Below are 16,994 nucleotides of genomic sequence, written 5' to 3'. Positions count from 1 at the left end.
TACAGAATGGGAGAAAATATTAGCAAATCATATATCTGATACAGGGCCAATATCCAAAATATACAAAAAACCTGTACAACTTGATAATAAGAAAACCAAACAATCCAATTAAAATACGGTCAAAAGATCCAAACAGACATTTTTCCAAAAACTATCTACAAATGGCCAATACGTACATGAGAAGATGCTCAATATCACTAATCATCAGGGAAATGCAAATCAAAACCCACAATGAGATATTACCTCACATCTGATAGAATGAAACAGAAACAACCTGAGTGTCCACTGATGAATGGATACATATGGTGTACACACACACACAGGAACATTATTTAACCATAAAAAAGGAAATCTTTATATTTGTGAAAACACAGATGAACCCTGAAGGCATTATTATCCTGAGTGAAATAAGTCAGAAAGAGAAAGACAAATACTGTATGATCTCTCTTATATGTGGAATCTAAAATAAAAATGAAACACAAACCAAGTTCATAGATACAAAAAACAAATTGGTTGCTGTAAGAGGTGGGAGGTGGGCAGTGGTGTGAGAAATGAGTAAACTTAAAAAAAAACTTTCCCTACTTCTTTGGAAAACTTAATAGAACATTTTCTTATCTAGGAAGCAATTCTAAATTAAATTGATTATATAAATGAAAAAAAACACATACATACCAAAGAACTTTGAAGCTTATACACAGATGTACTCTCAAAACAAAACAAAATAAATTAAAAATTCACAGCAAGGCCACAAAGTCCAAGCTAAGAAGGCAAACACCTGGCTATATGCTCAGAACTTTTCTTCAGGGTACTAACTTACTTTACAAACTGAACAAGATACAAGTCAGAATGCTTAAGTTCATTTTTAGCTTTAAGAATGCAATTTCTTGGTTCTGTTAGATCAGTTTCAAATCACATGCTTTTGGGAATCATGCAGTATGGAACATGTTTAAAGGCATATACTCAAAAATTTATAGTCGTTTCACAAATTCTAAGCTACAATTTTATTCCCCATATTAACTATCAGTTAGCATAGAGACAAGCTCACAGATTTCATGTCTGATCTTTGGTTGCAACTGTTCCACCTGTTATCTAACCCTCTAAGAAATAAAACAATCACAACGACAACACTTTGAGGTCTCAATCCACTTTACGAAAAGAAAGCTTTATGAAAAGCCTGAACAATGAATTTAAACATTAAGGAGAAAATGAGAAACGTTAGGTGTGTGAAGTAGGAAATGTTAATTTCATGCACTTAGGAACACACACTCACACCCCACAGTAGTAGAAGCAGTAGAAGAGGAAAACACTACATGTGTAGGGGTAGAAATATTTGTTACATCATGATGCTGGCTGGCGATGGAGGGTTGCCGCCTTAGAGCCCCCTGAATGGAACTTCCACTCTGGAAAGCATTCACTACATCCATCTGCAAGGAATCAGAGATTGTGACAGCTTGCTCAGCAAGAGAGAGAGAGAGAACAAGAGAAAGGACCATTCCATCTATCAACATATAAAAAGTAAAGAAAAAGGCACTTTTTACAGAGCAGATAAATAGGCAAGAGTAGCATTTGGAGATGAAGGGGGGGGGGAAAGCTAGGAAAAAAGTAGCTTAGGGGCATATAGACACATTCTTTCATGGTCAGTTAAAACTTTCACCCATTCCAGGCACCAGTACTATTTTTCAAAAGAATAAGTCTTGTGGGTTGGGGAGGCTGGAAAGGAAGCAAAGGAGCACATTCAAACCTCCTCCCCAGGCCCGAAAGCCCTGGGGTCCCGTTCCCATCGTCTCTCCTACCTCTCCACCAGACCCATACCTGCGTTTGGATTCTGTTCAGACCTCTAAACCACAAGATCTGGCCACGCCGTAACTCCCGCTCAGCATGATCAATCTCTTCCACGTCCTCTGCTAACTCCTCCTCAGGTATTTCTTCCTTTTGTGTTCCATGACCAGCTTCTTTTAGGAATTTTAAACGGCTAGTTGGAATTGTTGAAATAAGCTACAACACAGGGGAAAGAACTCAGAAACAAATCATATCAAACTACAATTAAACCGATCAACTTTAATACAAAAAAGGTATGGAAAGTTGCAAGGATAGCCAACTGTCTTTACCAATGAAGCAATGAGATCCTGTCCATCAGAGGCTTTCTTTCTCAGAACAAAAAATATCCTTCTCTTAGCTACACAAAAGATTTAAGTTTGAAGGCTAAAAAGTTTTCCTGAATGGAAGTAACGTGATTACATTTTCATATTTTATTTAGGACATTCAAGACAGTAAATTATACAACCATGCTTTGATATATACGTATTTCCTTAAACTCATATTAATGATATCTATTTCAAATAAAATGAAAATAGGTGATCTTATATGATGCAAAAGAAGTTTACATTTCATTAGTGCTTTAAGAATTCAATGAGAAAAAACATACCAAAATTCAGAAAATCTTCAAGGCTGAGCTGAAAATAGCTTTTGTTTATTGAATGTATTTATTTTCATAAAGTACAACTATTTAAAATTGGATTAATACTGATTGAGAATGACACGAAACAAGAACAGATGCCCGAGAAGACAATAAAAAATACCAAAATACCCATATGTATTAACTTATAGGTGTTCACAGCCATTCCTTAAGGAAGCTGGGAGAAACAGGCATGCAGTCAGAATCAGAACTGCTCAGAGAACTTCTAGTCCAACCACCTCATTTTAGAGATGAAACAGGTTCAGAGACACTGGAAGTGACTTGTTCATGGAGTGACTAAGACCCCAGCTTTCCTGACCAACAAAATCAGTGCTTTCTACCATCGCACAGTTAAAATCAATAGATGACCTCAACCAAGGACAGTAACTGATGCCTGTAAGGCGTGTACACTGTACTGAAATTCCTCTTCCTGAAATTAGCCAGATTTGGCGGGAGGTTGTAGGGTTCGGTTTTGCCTGCGAGGGAACGTTATGAAGTAACTAGAACGGTAATAAAAAAAAAAAAACTGTGGGCCCAGTATAGATCCTGCTTAAAAGAAGATCTCAATGAAAGAGGCTTTATAATGAGTAAGAAGAGAAAGCTCAGAACCTAGAAACACAATTAAGAAAAAGGTGAGATAAAAGGCACATAAAGACTGAGTTAAGGTTAAGTACAATCTGAATATTCAGTCTGACTGACTTGCAAAATGACAGTAAATTAGCTCACACCAGTTACACACCATAACATAGGCTAGTTTTCATTTATGAAAATGTTGGTACAGATTTTCTATCAGTTTTATAGTGATGGTAATGGATTTAAAATGAACAGCACACACAAAGTTACCACTTATCTTTTAAAAAATAATGACATATATCTGCAAGTCAGATATCCATAGTGAAGATTAAGGGTATCTAATTTTTCAGGCATTGTATTTTATACATACACTGTTGAAGCCATTTGATCCAAATAATCTAAAATGTCATTTTGTGGCCTATTTTTCCAGATACCAGTATTTTTATAGAAACATTCTTCACATCAACTGAAACTCAAGATTTTTCCAATGCTACATTTTTATTAAATTACATAACAAAATGATAAAAAGTCTAAAGTATATATTTTAATTAAAATATTAAATCTGAAAATGCAAAAGTAGGTCATAAAGCAAAAGATACAGATATTGGCATTCTAACCAGTTATAAATGCATCAACTTAGTAACAGTTGTAAAACTTGTTCTAAAAAACAGAATGAAAACTACTTAGAATCAAGTTATAGAACTGATTAAAGAATATACACACTAGAAATTTTTTTTAAAAATCACTGTAGGCTTGAACAAAAAATGATGAGATTTTTTTACCTGGCCCCAGAGTAACGTTCCCATTCCTAGGAATATTGACCATAGCCACTGTTCTATTGAAAGTTCTGAACAACTGAAAGGTTTTCCACCAAACTGCACAATTATTATCTAGAGGAATAATCAAGAATAAATTTATTTAGTGAAGTTGTTGACTTATACTCTGGCCCATGCTCCTTATCTCATTGTGGACTTGTAATGAACAGACCAGTAGCTGGTCCACAGACCACACTTTGAGTAGCACGAAGGCACTGAAGAATGATACCCTACATCAACTGTTTTGGGTATATCAACCTATGTGAGGAACTAAGTTTTATCAGACTTGCTTGATAGAGAGACAGGCAGTTACATTTTTGCAATCCCCATATATTAAAAACAGATAAAATAAACCTAACTTTAATAGTAAGTAAAAACTAAAATTTTAGCGTGTCACGAACAATGATTTTTTTTAATAAAATACTTCCAGAAACTGCACAACAAGTAAGCAACACTTCCCCTGAAGTTTATAGAAGCTGAAAGCTAAAACAGAAACAGAAATAATTAAGTCTAGGGTTTTGGTTTTGGTATCCACAGTACACAAGGTATAGACTGAATAAACTTCAAAATTCTTAGATCTTCATTTTGAAACTAGCATCATCCTTAAAAGCTCACCTTTTAAGTTTAAATCTTACTGTGTTTACTGACTTCCTGGTGTGATCATGCACCATTCACTTACCTGCTTTGATTCCAGATTCTGCTATTAACAACCATTTACACAGAGGAGTACCACAGAATCCAAGATGATATAAAAACATAGGTACAGTATATAATTATATAAAATTTGCCATATGTAAAGTGATGCTTAGTTTTGTCCTTAGAATGACCTTTATAAAAATGGGAAAACTCAGTCCTTTCTATTTCATCTCAACCCCACTTCTCACACCCATTCTCCCACTCCTCTTCTACCTTGTTTTGACAATATTACAAAATGGAAAACTGGCACATACCAAGTCTGGATGAGGCCATTCAGAATCACATGGATTTTAATATATGCATCTCAAAACCTTTTATTTTTTAATAATGAACTCAACTGTACAAATGCAACTACTATTAATTGCTAGAAGCAATTAAGGGATCACTCCAGCTGGACTAAAAAGTGGTTGACTATAAGACTGGCCTTAAATAATATAAAAATTACAACAGTTTTCATAATAACCATGTAGAATAATCAGAATCACAGTGAGTGTGAAGTATCACAGCCACAGAACCAGTAGTGCAACTAAAGTAGTATTAGTTTAATGTACTCATTCACATGTAGAATTTCAGGATGGGGCAAATTTTCACTCGAGTTCTTTTGATGTCATCAAGGCAATACACAGAAGGCCCACACATTGCAGTCAAGTAATTTCTGGAACAAGCCACCTGTTCACCTAAGATCTCCACATAATAATCATATTTGAAACTATCTTTTACAATTACCCACCTGTACCACAAATGTGCCTAAAACAATTGTGCAGAAGATGGCATTATTAAAGATTCCTTCAAACACGTTTCTTTCACCATGAATTTTCCGAGCATTTATTTCGTTGAAAAGTTGCATCAGTACAAAGGTATTAAAAACAATAGTATAATGTTCCGATGGAGGAGCATGCAAAGGAGCATTTCTTCCACTATCAATATCGAAAAACTTTTCTCCTGAAAGAATGAAAAATTACCATTTTGTAATTATCATACAAAATAATTTAACATTTCAAGGAAGTATGCAATAAAACCTAGTCAGACCTTTCTTGGCTCTCAAACGGCAGCACAGAAAGAGCTGGAAGGGACCTGGGATTCTATAGTACAACCCTCTTTTATTTTATACAGGAGGAAACGGAAGCCCCCAAAACTATGGTGACATGTTCAGGATCACATATCTAAGTTAGTGGTAAAGCCAAGGACAAGAAATTAGGACTCTTTTTACTTCCCCTACTGCCCCAATCTATCACACTGCCTCTCAAAATGTACTAAGGACCCACTGATAAACAGAAGAAATTAAAGATAAATGGGGAGTCAGAAAGAAAATAACTTATGTTCTTGAAAAATTTGTAACATTAAAACCACCTGGGATATTAGCTTGGAACAGAAACAACTGAACCTTTATCAGGCATTAAATTCTTACCAGCAAACAAGAGTGTAAAGACTACTACAAGCTGATAGAATGCATGACCCAAAATATTCTTCATCATTGTGCGTGAGATGAGAGGCTTATTTCTACCATAAGGTTTCCGAAGCAGGAGAGACTCAGTGGGGGGTTCAGTTGCCAGAGCCAGGGAAGCGAGAGTATCCATTATGAGATTTACCCACAGCATCTGCACAGCCTTAAGTGGTGAATCCTAGAAAAGACAGGTTTCTTAATAGACATTTACAACTATTCAAGGACTCCGAAATTCTCAGGAAGCCGTTTCTATTTAAAAACTTAACAGAACAGGATAACATTTTTATATTAATTAACCTGAAGTACTAAGCTTCAACTTATTTAAATATTTAAGTACTTTAAAAAGGCAGGTTATACATATCTTTGCTCTAAAATAAACAAGTTTTAATGGATAAATTGTCAACCTACTTGAGTAATACAGGCGCCCGTGAAAGCAACAATCACTGCTACTACATTAACAGTAAGCTGGAACTGAAGGAATTTTGAGATGCTATCATAGACATTTCGTCCCCACATAACTGCTTTAACAATGCTTGTAAAGTTGTCGTCTGTGAGAATAATATCAGATGCTTCTTTAGCTACGTCAGTTCCAGCGATACCCTATTAAAGAAAATTTCTGTGAATTAGACTGAATGTTTAAAATATAACCTTTAAATATTTGAAAGGATAATATATATTTTATAAACAAAATTTACCATTATACTTAATAATTATTGACTTAAATTTACCGTAAAAGGGGGTAATATAGTTAGTCTAAGATATTGTACTATCTCTCAGAAAAGACATTCTCAGCAGAAATCGAACATAATGAACTAGGCCCTGACAATAATGTTCAAATTAAGTTTAAAAAAACAAAAAGAAGAATGGACAGGCACTACCCAAGTTCCTTCCAAAAGTCACACTAAAAGATTTTTTTTTTAAATTAAAAAATAAAAACTCACAAAGTCAAAAAGTTAGTGGGAAAAGAGACATTGCAAAAACATCTTAAGAGGCTGGAAAGCAGATAACCAAGTAGGAAGAAACTCAGCAGACCCCAGAAAGCTGAATCCTAAATCAACAGTAGGAGAGCAGAGTAGCAGCCTTTCTGCACTACAGGACTCTCCTATGTGAGGCTCAGGACTCGGCAGCACCAGGCAGCACTGGAGGTAGGGGTGAAGTCGTGAATAAGAACAGGAGGATTCTTAAAGTCTACCGAAGACGCTGAAGCAGTACTTAGAGGGCCCAAACTAAGAATAACAATGTCCCTCAACAGTGGAATGGGATGGATTAATAAGTTGTGGATTGATAAAAACGAGTGAACTACAGCTATGTACAATAACACAGATGAATCGCACATGAAAAATGATGAATAAAGGAAGATGGACTCAGAATAATACATGATATATGATTCTTATGTACAAAGTTCAAAAACAGACAAAAGGAATCTTCAGAATACTGGTTACCTCTGCAGAGAGAGACGGCAGTAATTAAAAGGGAGTGTGGTTGAGGCATCTGGGGGCATAGGTCATATTCTATTTCTTGCCTTGCATAGAACAGGTCTGTTTACTTGTGATAATCCGTTCACTGTGTACTTATGACATGGACACTTTTCTGTACGTGCGCTATATTTTAATAACAAAATTAAAAGAAAAGGCAGCTAGAGCCTCAGAGTCCCTTCCCACATCCATGCAACCAGGAAGTTTGCCACTCCCTCTAACCTGGCAGAAGACTGCCTGCTAATTTACTAGAGAGGGTATAACAGAGAACGTTTAGACTGAACGATACCAAGTGCTGCTGAGTATAGGAGGTGCTATATTGAAAAAAAGGGGTTAAGAGTAACTCTGTTTAATGAATGTAGAGACCACTACCCTTCTTTTTTCTACTTGTTTCCCAGAATACCAGTATTCAGGATTGCCCTCTAGGCAGCACATTTGAAAAGTCTTTCCCGAAAATCTGATCATCATAGGAGAAGAGACGTAAAAATACTGAAAATTCAAGGTACCCTAAGGAAGTGAAATGGCCAAGCCAGATCACTTTACTGGGAAGCTTCTGGTCGATATATCCCACTTAGAGGCCTAAGACTTTCCAGCTTTTCAGCTTTCTACTGGTAAAATATGCAGAGACAACCAAGAATCACTTTGACATCTGAAGAAAGCACCAACCTGAAAGACAGAGACTAAACCAAATGGCATATGGAGACACAAACACTACACAGAGATAAAAGCTGACTTTTATTAAAAAAATCAAATCCTTAGAAAGGGAAAAGGTCAGCAATGAAACAAGAACAAGAACTCAGAGATCCAAAAACAACTCTTGGAAATTAAATATATGATCACAGAAATGAAAAAACAACAGAAGTTGAGGAAATACTCCTGCAAGATGACAAAGGTATGGTAGACAGGAAAAAAGAGACAAGATAATAAGGTAAGTCCAAGAGGTTCAAAAATCAGAGGGGACTATTTCACAAAGAAGAGACACTGGAGAAGACATAAGATGAGTATAAGAAAATTTCACAAAATTGAAGAAAATCAGTTTTCATAGTAAAAAGTTGCCCTAAGACAAACCACCACATGTCAGAGGACTGAGAACAAAGGAAAGACTTATATACCTCCAAAAAGTGTGTGTGTGTGGGTTGGGGAGAAGGAGGTTCAAAATTCAAAATGGTATGTAATAACAATGGAGGTACAAATTCAAAATTCTGTGTGAAAATTATTGTCAACCTAGATTTTTATACCAAGTCAGACTAAGTATCAAGGAGGATTCTTTGAGGAGAGAATAGAGATTTCAGTCATAAAAGTTACGAAAAAGTTTAACTCTCATGAAGCCTTTTTCTCAGGGATCTACTGGAGGAGATGGCTTTACTACATGAGAGAGTAAACCAAAAACGACACTGACATCAAATTCAGGAAATTCAAAATCCAACATAAGAGAGAGGAAAAGGAAATTCTTAGGTATGGAGAAAGAAGAGACAGCTGTGTAGCAGGCTTAGCAAACAGTCCAGATTGAAGCACATCAGAAGATCTGGGAGAGGTATCTCTAAGAAGGCAAAACTGGTAAAAGTGCCTGATGTCTCTGATGTAATGAAAGGAGAATTTGGTGATGAATTAGTATTAAGTACATAAAAAACTAAGAAAATAAATAAATAATTTAAAGATTAAAAAGTGAATTGAAAAAGAATACGTATAGGGAATACAAAAAGTTGTGCAAGGAAGTAAAAGTAATTATAACAGACCACATGGCTCAGCTTGGAACAGCATTTCTAATCACAATAAGGATGGTATATTGACTGACCTATAACTCTGATGGAAGAATAACAGGATAGGTAGTGTGCGTGAATGCATACAGGTGTCTGTGTGTGTGTGCCTGTGAAAGTGCTAAATCCTTATCTTCCTTAATGAAGAGTCATTAACAAATGCTTTATATTAAAAAAATAATAAAAACTATGAATTGGGAGACTGGGATTGACATATATACACTATTGATACTATGTATAAAATAGATAACTAGTGAGAACCTACTGTATAGCACAGGGAACTCTACTCAGTGCTCTGTGGTGACCTAAATGGGAAGGAAATCCAAAAAAAGAGTGGATATATGTATACATATACCTGATTCACTTTGCTGTACAGCAGAAACTAACACAACATTGTAAAGCAACTATACTCCAATAAAAAAAATTAATTAAAAAATATAAAAATATTTAAAAACCCTTGTAATCATGCCATTTAGATACATGGAGGCAAACAACTAAGGAAAACAAACAGTTGGTTTCCTTTAGTCAAAAACTAGCTGGAAGAAATGATATATGGTAGGGGACATAGTTATTAAGTCTTGTAGAACTGTTTGACTTCTTAAATGCTATGCAATATTGTTTTGATAAACACAAAGTCCAAAACAAGCTTTTCTCAAAATACTCCATGAAGGAGCAATCTTAATTTAAAATTTTAGTCTCTAACTCCTAATCTGTATACTTTATACTTTTTTTTTTCCTTCTTCCGGCTGCACTGCGCCGCCGCTTGTGGCATCTTAGTTCCCCGACCAGGGACTGAACCCGAGGCCTCGGCAGTGAAAGCGTGGAGTCCTAACCATTGGACTGCCAGGGAATACCAGGGAATTCCTTGTATATTTTTTTAATGTGCAACATATTTAATACATCTAAACCCAACAGGTTTCCTTGCCTCTAATCATCCTCCATCTTTTGCAAATGCAAATCTCACACTCCCTTGTTCAAAATCTTTCAAAATTTAAAAAGCTACTTTAAGATGTTCGCCTGCCGATGCAGGGGACACGGGTTCGTGCCCTGGTCCGGAAGGATCCCACATGCCGCAGAGCGGCTAGGCCCGTGAGCCATGGCTGCCGGGCCTGCGCGTCCGGAACCTGTGTTCCATGGCGGGAGAGGCCATAACGGTGAGAGGCCCACGTACCACAAAATAAATAAATAAATACATTTTAAAAAAATGTTAATTGTGTCCAAATAAAAACTAGTTTCATAGTGAAACAAGTTTGGGAAACTCTCCATCAAAAAACATTAAAACAGCTTTTTATAAGCTTCTTAGAGCTGTATGCTAGCATGCATTGTGAGTCTCCAAATTTGTTTTACTGCATCAGAAGTCTGCTTGGGAAGTGCTGATTTACAGGATACAAGAACAAATTCCTCACCTTCATATTCAAGGCCCTTCTGATCGTCACATTCCAGTACCCACCACCACCACACCCTCTTCTAGTGAAGTTAAACTACTTGTAATTCTCGGAGGGTCTCTTAGCAGTACTTTTCTCCCTCTCTCCATTCAAATGGCACCTCTTTCAGAAAACTTTCCCCAGTCTCTACAGGCAGAGTCAAGGACTTCTTCCTTGAGGCACTCCCTGTGCAGTGTCTAGTTCTTCACTGGCTGCCACCGCGCTTCAATGATTTACTTCCTTGTGTGCTGAACCTTTAGGAGGCAGCAACTACTCACCTGTAATGTTTCTGGACCAGAATATTGAAAACAGCTTCTTAATGTTCGGAGGAGAAACAAATTATTATTAACCCAAAGCCTAAAAACACTTTAAATTAAATGAAGATATTTTAATTACCTTAGTGAAGATTTTACTACCACAGATGCATATTTGGTTACAGAAATACATCATGGCATTCAGTCTATGGTGACAGAAGTATCTGTACCTGTGTGGTTAACTGAATTTTGGTAAGAATAATACAATATAATTTTTAAAATAATGTAATCATATTTTAAACACAGCAATGGAAGCTTGCTATCTAAAGGAATTCTGAAAGGAGTGGCTAAACAGGGGAAAATGCCAGGCCTCTTTGCAATGTACTCACATTAGAGTCCCTTTATTGTTGTACGTTTTATTTTAATGTTGAATTTACTAAATGTAAGTGTGTATGTGTGTATACATACATACACACACCTATATATATAAAGAGAGAGACAGAGAATACAGTGTTTTAAAATGCTATTTCTGCCTGAAAAATAAGAGACAGGCTTAAAAACAACTAATCAATAGCAATTTCTCGGGCTTCTAGTGGCGCACACACCTATATATATAAAGAGAGAGACAGAGAATACAGTGTTTTAAAATGCTATTTCTGCCTGAAAAATAAGAGACAGGCTTAAAAACAACTAATCAATAGCAATTTCTCGGGCTTCCCTAGTGGCGCAGTGGTTAAGAATCTGCCTGCCAATGCAGGGGACACGGGTTCGAGCCCTGGTCCAGGAAGATCCCACATGCTGCAGAGCAACTAAGCCCGTGCGCCACAACTACTGAGCCTGTGCTCTAGAGCCCGCGAGCCACAACTACTGAGCTTGTGAGCCACAACTATTGAAGCCCATGCGCCTAGAGGCCGTGCTCCGCAACAAGAGAAGCCATCACAGTGAGAAGCACGCACACCACATCAAAGAGTAACTCCCCGCTCGCTGCAACTAGAGAAACCCGCGCACAGCAACGAAGACCCAACACAGACAGAAATAAATAAAATAAAGTAAACAATAAATTTTTTAAAAAAAGAGACACTTCATCACACACACACACACACAAAAGCAATTTCTTGTGGGTATCTAATAAAAGCCCAAAACAAATAATTTTGTCTTTCAGTTTTAAAATATGAAATTGAAGAACTGAACAAATATACAAAGTAAATTCAAGCTTGAGCAAGAGTGCTTTCAAGTCCAAGTCACTATGCACTTATTTTTTCTCTGTGCATTTAAAATAAATTTAGATTATTTTTGACATGTTACCTTTAAAAAATAAAAGTGGTAAAATGCACCTAAAACTTTCAAGGCTTAAAAATCAAACAGAGCAGCTGCTGTACTGTGTTTTTGTTTGAATTACTATATTTACCTGCATTTATTTAAAGCCCTTAGTATCTGTCTTAAACATCTAAGTTTTAGGAAGAAAGTCTGTGTTTTTTTAATATTAAAATGCATTGTACATAAATACCTTCCTGGTCAGCTGTCCAGATGAAAGAAGAAGTAAGAATCCTGCCAAATGCTCAAGAGCAGCAATGAGTGATCCCGTGTTTCTAAAATGAATGATCCTGTTTTGCTTACAGCCAAAGGGAAAAGCCCTTAAATATTCCTTATCCCTTCAGCTTCTTCTCCCAGCTCTTCAGAAGTTCACACCAATGCACTGCTTACCATAATAAGTTTGGGATAGGGCAGGGTGGGAATCTTTGGGTTCACAGCTATTGGTTGAGGGTACTTTACCCATAACATTTCCTTCTTCCATCTCCCTCACTCCTGTTAAAAGGCGGCTACCATGGTGGTGGTTCTGCTAAACCCCTATTTTAGCAGCAAAATACCAGGGGGACAAATTATGCAAATAAACATTGGTACACATAAATATTCTCCTTTCTGAAACACTTGTGGGCACACTGTGTTTCAGAATTCAAAGTCTCTCATGCTTTAGAAAGATAATGCGGCACATACCTTCTATCACAAATTCTCCCAGATAGGGTTACCATCCCATAAAAACACATTAATATCTCTACAATGACTATGAATGTTCATATTAAGTGGGACAAATAACATCCTCATATCATTCAGAATATTTTTTGTAATCAAATGATTCTGCTGTAAATTTAGGGAAAAAAATTTCAGTTTTCAGATTTTTGGATTTGAGAATTGTGATTATGAACCTGTATTTTCCAAAAATGAAATAAATCAAATTAAAATTAAATAAAATACTTAAATTTTCTATGGCACTGAAAGTACAAAGATTCATTCCAACACTGAAAAATTAGAAGGACTGGATTCAAAGATATAACAATCTAATTTCAATTATTAAACATTTATGTAGCATATGTATTTTATGATACTTATTTTATAGTAAACACTTCATCAGTATTATGGCTACAGTATAAAGAAAATAATAATGAAATGCTAAAATTTCCTAGCACTTTTAATAAACAAATATAAATTGAGAACTTGGGTGGGGTACAGTAGATCTTTTTTTTCAATCAAACAAAAAAAAAGATTACATCTATTATACATGAAATGATTACTATTAAAAGTTACTCTTAAGACATTTTCAGCTGAGTGGAAGGTTCTTAATCATATTCTTAATTTAAATACATATAACTGTTCTAAGCCTGTCTCCTATTTAAGAGGACTGCTGTAAGGTTTAGATGAGATGACAGACATTTATATATTTTACAGAGTACAAGGTAAATGTATGATATTATTGTAACTGTTCAAAAGAAGTCACGTCATCTTCCAGCATCAAATAAAGGTATTATATAAACTAATTAGACTTATAAACCAATTTAGGCTTACATATTATCCCTCAAGCTACTCTTGAGGGACAGTGTTTAAAATCAACAGTAATTTAGTAAAAACAAACCAAACAAACAAAACCCAGCCAGTAAATTACATCTGAATATTTGAATTATGTTAAGTTCCTACCATTGCAAATCCAACATCAGCTTTCTTTAATGCTGGGCCATCATTTGTACCATCACCAGTTACAGCCACAACCTGGCGTTGTTCTGAGACAGTGCTGTCAATTATACCTGAAATAAAAATAAGTATTTATGCTGTAAAAACAATCTGTTTAATTAATAAAGTGATTCTGCAGAATATGCTAGCTAGCCAGTTATACAGACTCAAAGTTAAAAATAGGGGCTTCCCTGGTGGCGCAGTGGTTGAGAGTCTGCCTGCCGATGCAGGGGACACGGGTTCGTGCCCCGGTCCGGGAAGATCCCACATGCCGCGGAGCGGCTGGGCCCGTGAGCCATGGCCGCTGAGCCTGCGCTCCGCAACGGGAGAGGCTGCAACAGTGAGAGGCCCGTGTACCGCCAAAAAAAAAAAAGAAAGTTAAAAATAAATAATTAAACACAGAGAAATGGAAACGGCTGAGAGGTTGGGCAAGGAACAACTCCAGAAATTGTTGTATTAGGAGTTATATCCTGTTTTAATCACTGAAGATAAACACAATTCACCTAAGGTATCAAAAGGAAATGCATTTAGATTTTATTGGAGAAGATGATATCCACAATTCAATCTAATATTCAGCATCTACTACTATTTTAGGAAGCAGAACGCATTTCTCTATTAAGAAATTGCGGAGTAATTGTAAAATCTACTCACCTTTAACCAGTGTATGTTTGTCAGTAGGAGATGACCTTGCAAGCACTCGAAGCTTTGGCCAAATCTTGTCTATCCGCTCTTGCTCAATCTATAAATTTTTGTCAAAGTTAAAACGCGCCCAAGCCTAGTTTTCTAATTCCAAGTTAGCGACCTAGCATTTGTATCAGTGGTTCTCAAAGTGTGGTGGGCAGACCAGCGGCATCAGCAACTCCTGAGAACTTGTTAGAAACAGAAATTGCTGAGCCTCGCTCAGGCCCAAGGCCTATCTTATAAGACACTCTGAGGTGGGGCCTAGTAATCAGCATTTTAAAAAGCTCTCTAGTCACTCCAATGCAGAACCGCTGTTATATATATCATTACAAGATCAAATTCTAACCATCTCCCCACTGCCTATGAAAATGGAAACTCCTCAGCGTAAGGAGCGCAGGGTTTGGGGTCCCCTAAAATATGTTCCATAGCAACCTTTCCAAACTCATCTCCCATTACTCGCTTACACATATTGTACTTCTTGGGCCCAGACTGAAAAAATGAAGCGCTCACTCCCTTTAGGGCAAATTTCTTTATCACTTGTCCCCTTTATTTCCTAAAATGCTACTGTTTTGCTTCTTGGGGTGAGGGCTGCACTGATCCAGGTGCGATGCCTAACACGTAGCACATATTCAAGATGTATCTGTCCAACGAAATTCCTAATATACTAAAAACATATCAACTTAAACAATAAAAAAAGCTTACCTCTCCTTTTTCATTTCGTATTCTTCTGTTGAAATCTTTACCTTCTAGGCATAGGAAATCTTCCCCAGGATGTAAAATACCACATTTGGTAGCAATAGCCCGAGCAGTATTAATATTATCGCCAGTGACCATCCTCACAGTAATTCCAGCCCTCTGACATTTCTTTATTGCATCTGGCACCTGGTTAATGTGGAAAAAAATTCACATGATGAAAGAAAATTAGTATTTCCAGGGTGGGGAAAAATCCCACCAAACAAATATACATTGCCTTATAGTCCCACAAATGACAACTTTAATTACATCTCAAGATATTATTTCTTCAAGTAGTCCCAATAATCTCTTCTTTCCCCTTCCACTGCCACAGTCCTAGCTCAGGCTTCACTTTCAGTTATCATCTGACTTAAGTTTGCTTACATTATTTATTTGCCAAAGGCTTTTTAAGGCGCCTTTTCCCCCTAGCAACCATTAGGCAATTCTTTCCTGGTTGGCTTTCCACCGTTCTGGTTTTACTGCCCAGACCACACCAGAGTAAAATGTTGGTGTTCTATGGGGTTAAGGGAGGCTCACTTGTTTTTCCCCATTCTTGATCTTTTAAGGGTTATCTTACCTATTCTGGAACCTCCAACTACTAGGTACATGCTAATAACTTTCAGACCTACATATTTTTCCCAGCTCATTGTGAGAGCTGGATTCCTAGTTCCATCAGAAAAGTAGACATCAGAATTTGGGTGTCTAAAAGGGAAACGATGTTTTCTATCTAAGAGAGACCTAAAGATTACCTGATATCTTCAATCTCCTTACCCTCTACATCCATAAGGGCCAGTGAGTCCTGCGATTCTACCTCAAACCTTCCCTGTACCTGGTCTCCGATGTTTGTTGCCTGAGCTACTGCAATAGCTTTTTTTAATTGGCATCCCTGTGTTTATGTTCATTTCCCCTTTAAAACATCTGATATACCCGACAATACAGTTCTTTTTTTAATACAGTTTCTCAAAAATATATGATTCCTCAACTGTTATACTATAAACCATAAAGTTCTCAGTATAACAGAGTGTCACACTTGAGCTTCCGAATAGCTCCCTAGTAGATAAAAAACAAGGATTTACTATATAGCACAGGGAACTATATTCAATATCTTGTAATAACCTATAACGGAAAAGAATAAATAAAAGAAAAATATATGTATAACCGAATCACTTTGTCGCACACCTGAAACTAACACAATATTGTAAATTGACTACACTTCAATTAAAAAGATACAAGATGACCAAATATTGCACTATTGAGCACCCTTACACTTAAAAAAAATTCATTGTTTAGGTGAAATGCAAATTTAATTGGGTGTCCTGTATTTTATCTGGAAACCCTACTCTAGATCTAACTACCAGTTCACCGGAAATAGAAGGAATGCCAACTGGCAAAATCTATTATAGAATGTAGAATACTCTCCAGGACACATGTCCTTCTACAAATAATTTCCAAAGAAACAATAGTTTACTTGCTAATTGAAAGAAAAAAACAATTTGTTCTTTGACAGAGAAATTGCAAGAATGGAAAAGGGAGGAAACCTATACATCCTTTAGATTAAAAGAGACTTGAGAGTCATGGCCATAAATTTAATGTGTGGATTTTGGATCCTGATTTGAATAAATATTTGTGACACAATTTAGGAAATTTTAAAAATAATGAATATTTAGGAATTATTGTTAAAAGTT

General features: G+C 36.4%; 1 protein-coding gene across 1 annotated transcript in view; it reads right to left on the bottom strand.

Moving 5' to 3' along the window:
• The window catches only part of ATP2B1 (ATPase plasma membrane Ca2+ transporting 1), a 133,708-nt gene that overhangs the window by 11,085 nt on the left and 105,629 nt on the right, over positions 1-16,994 (bottom strand). Inside the window, exons 13-20 of the mRNA XM_007449112.1 lie at positions 15,280-15,459; positions 14,548-14,635; positions 13,864-13,970; positions 6,392-6,583; positions 5,948-6,161; positions 5,270-5,481; positions 3,811-3,918; positions 1,813-1,995 (exon numbers count right to left, since the gene is read on the bottom strand). Coding sequence (XP_007449174.1) covers positions 1,813-1,995; positions 3,811-3,918; positions 5,270-5,481; positions 5,948-6,161; positions 6,392-6,583; positions 13,864-13,970; positions 14,548-14,635; positions 15,280-15,459 — 1,284 coding nt within the window. The remainder of the gene's footprint in view (positions 1-1,812; positions 1,996-3,810; positions 3,919-5,269; positions 5,482-5,947; positions 6,162-6,391; positions 6,584-13,863; positions 13,971-14,547; positions 14,636-15,279; positions 15,460-16,994) is intronic.

This window comes from Lipotes vexillifer, unplaced genomic scaffold (genome assembly GCF_000442215.2).
Source record: "Lipotes vexillifer unplaced genomic scaffold, Lipotes_vexillifer_v1.1 scaffold415, whole genome shotgun sequence".
Lineage (NCBI taxonomy): Eukaryota > Metazoa > Chordata > Mammalia > Artiodactyla > Lipotidae > Lipotes > Lipotes vexillifer.
The sequence above is the reverse complement of the archived record's forward strand: the minus strand, read 5'-3'. Positions and strand labels throughout refer to the sequence as shown.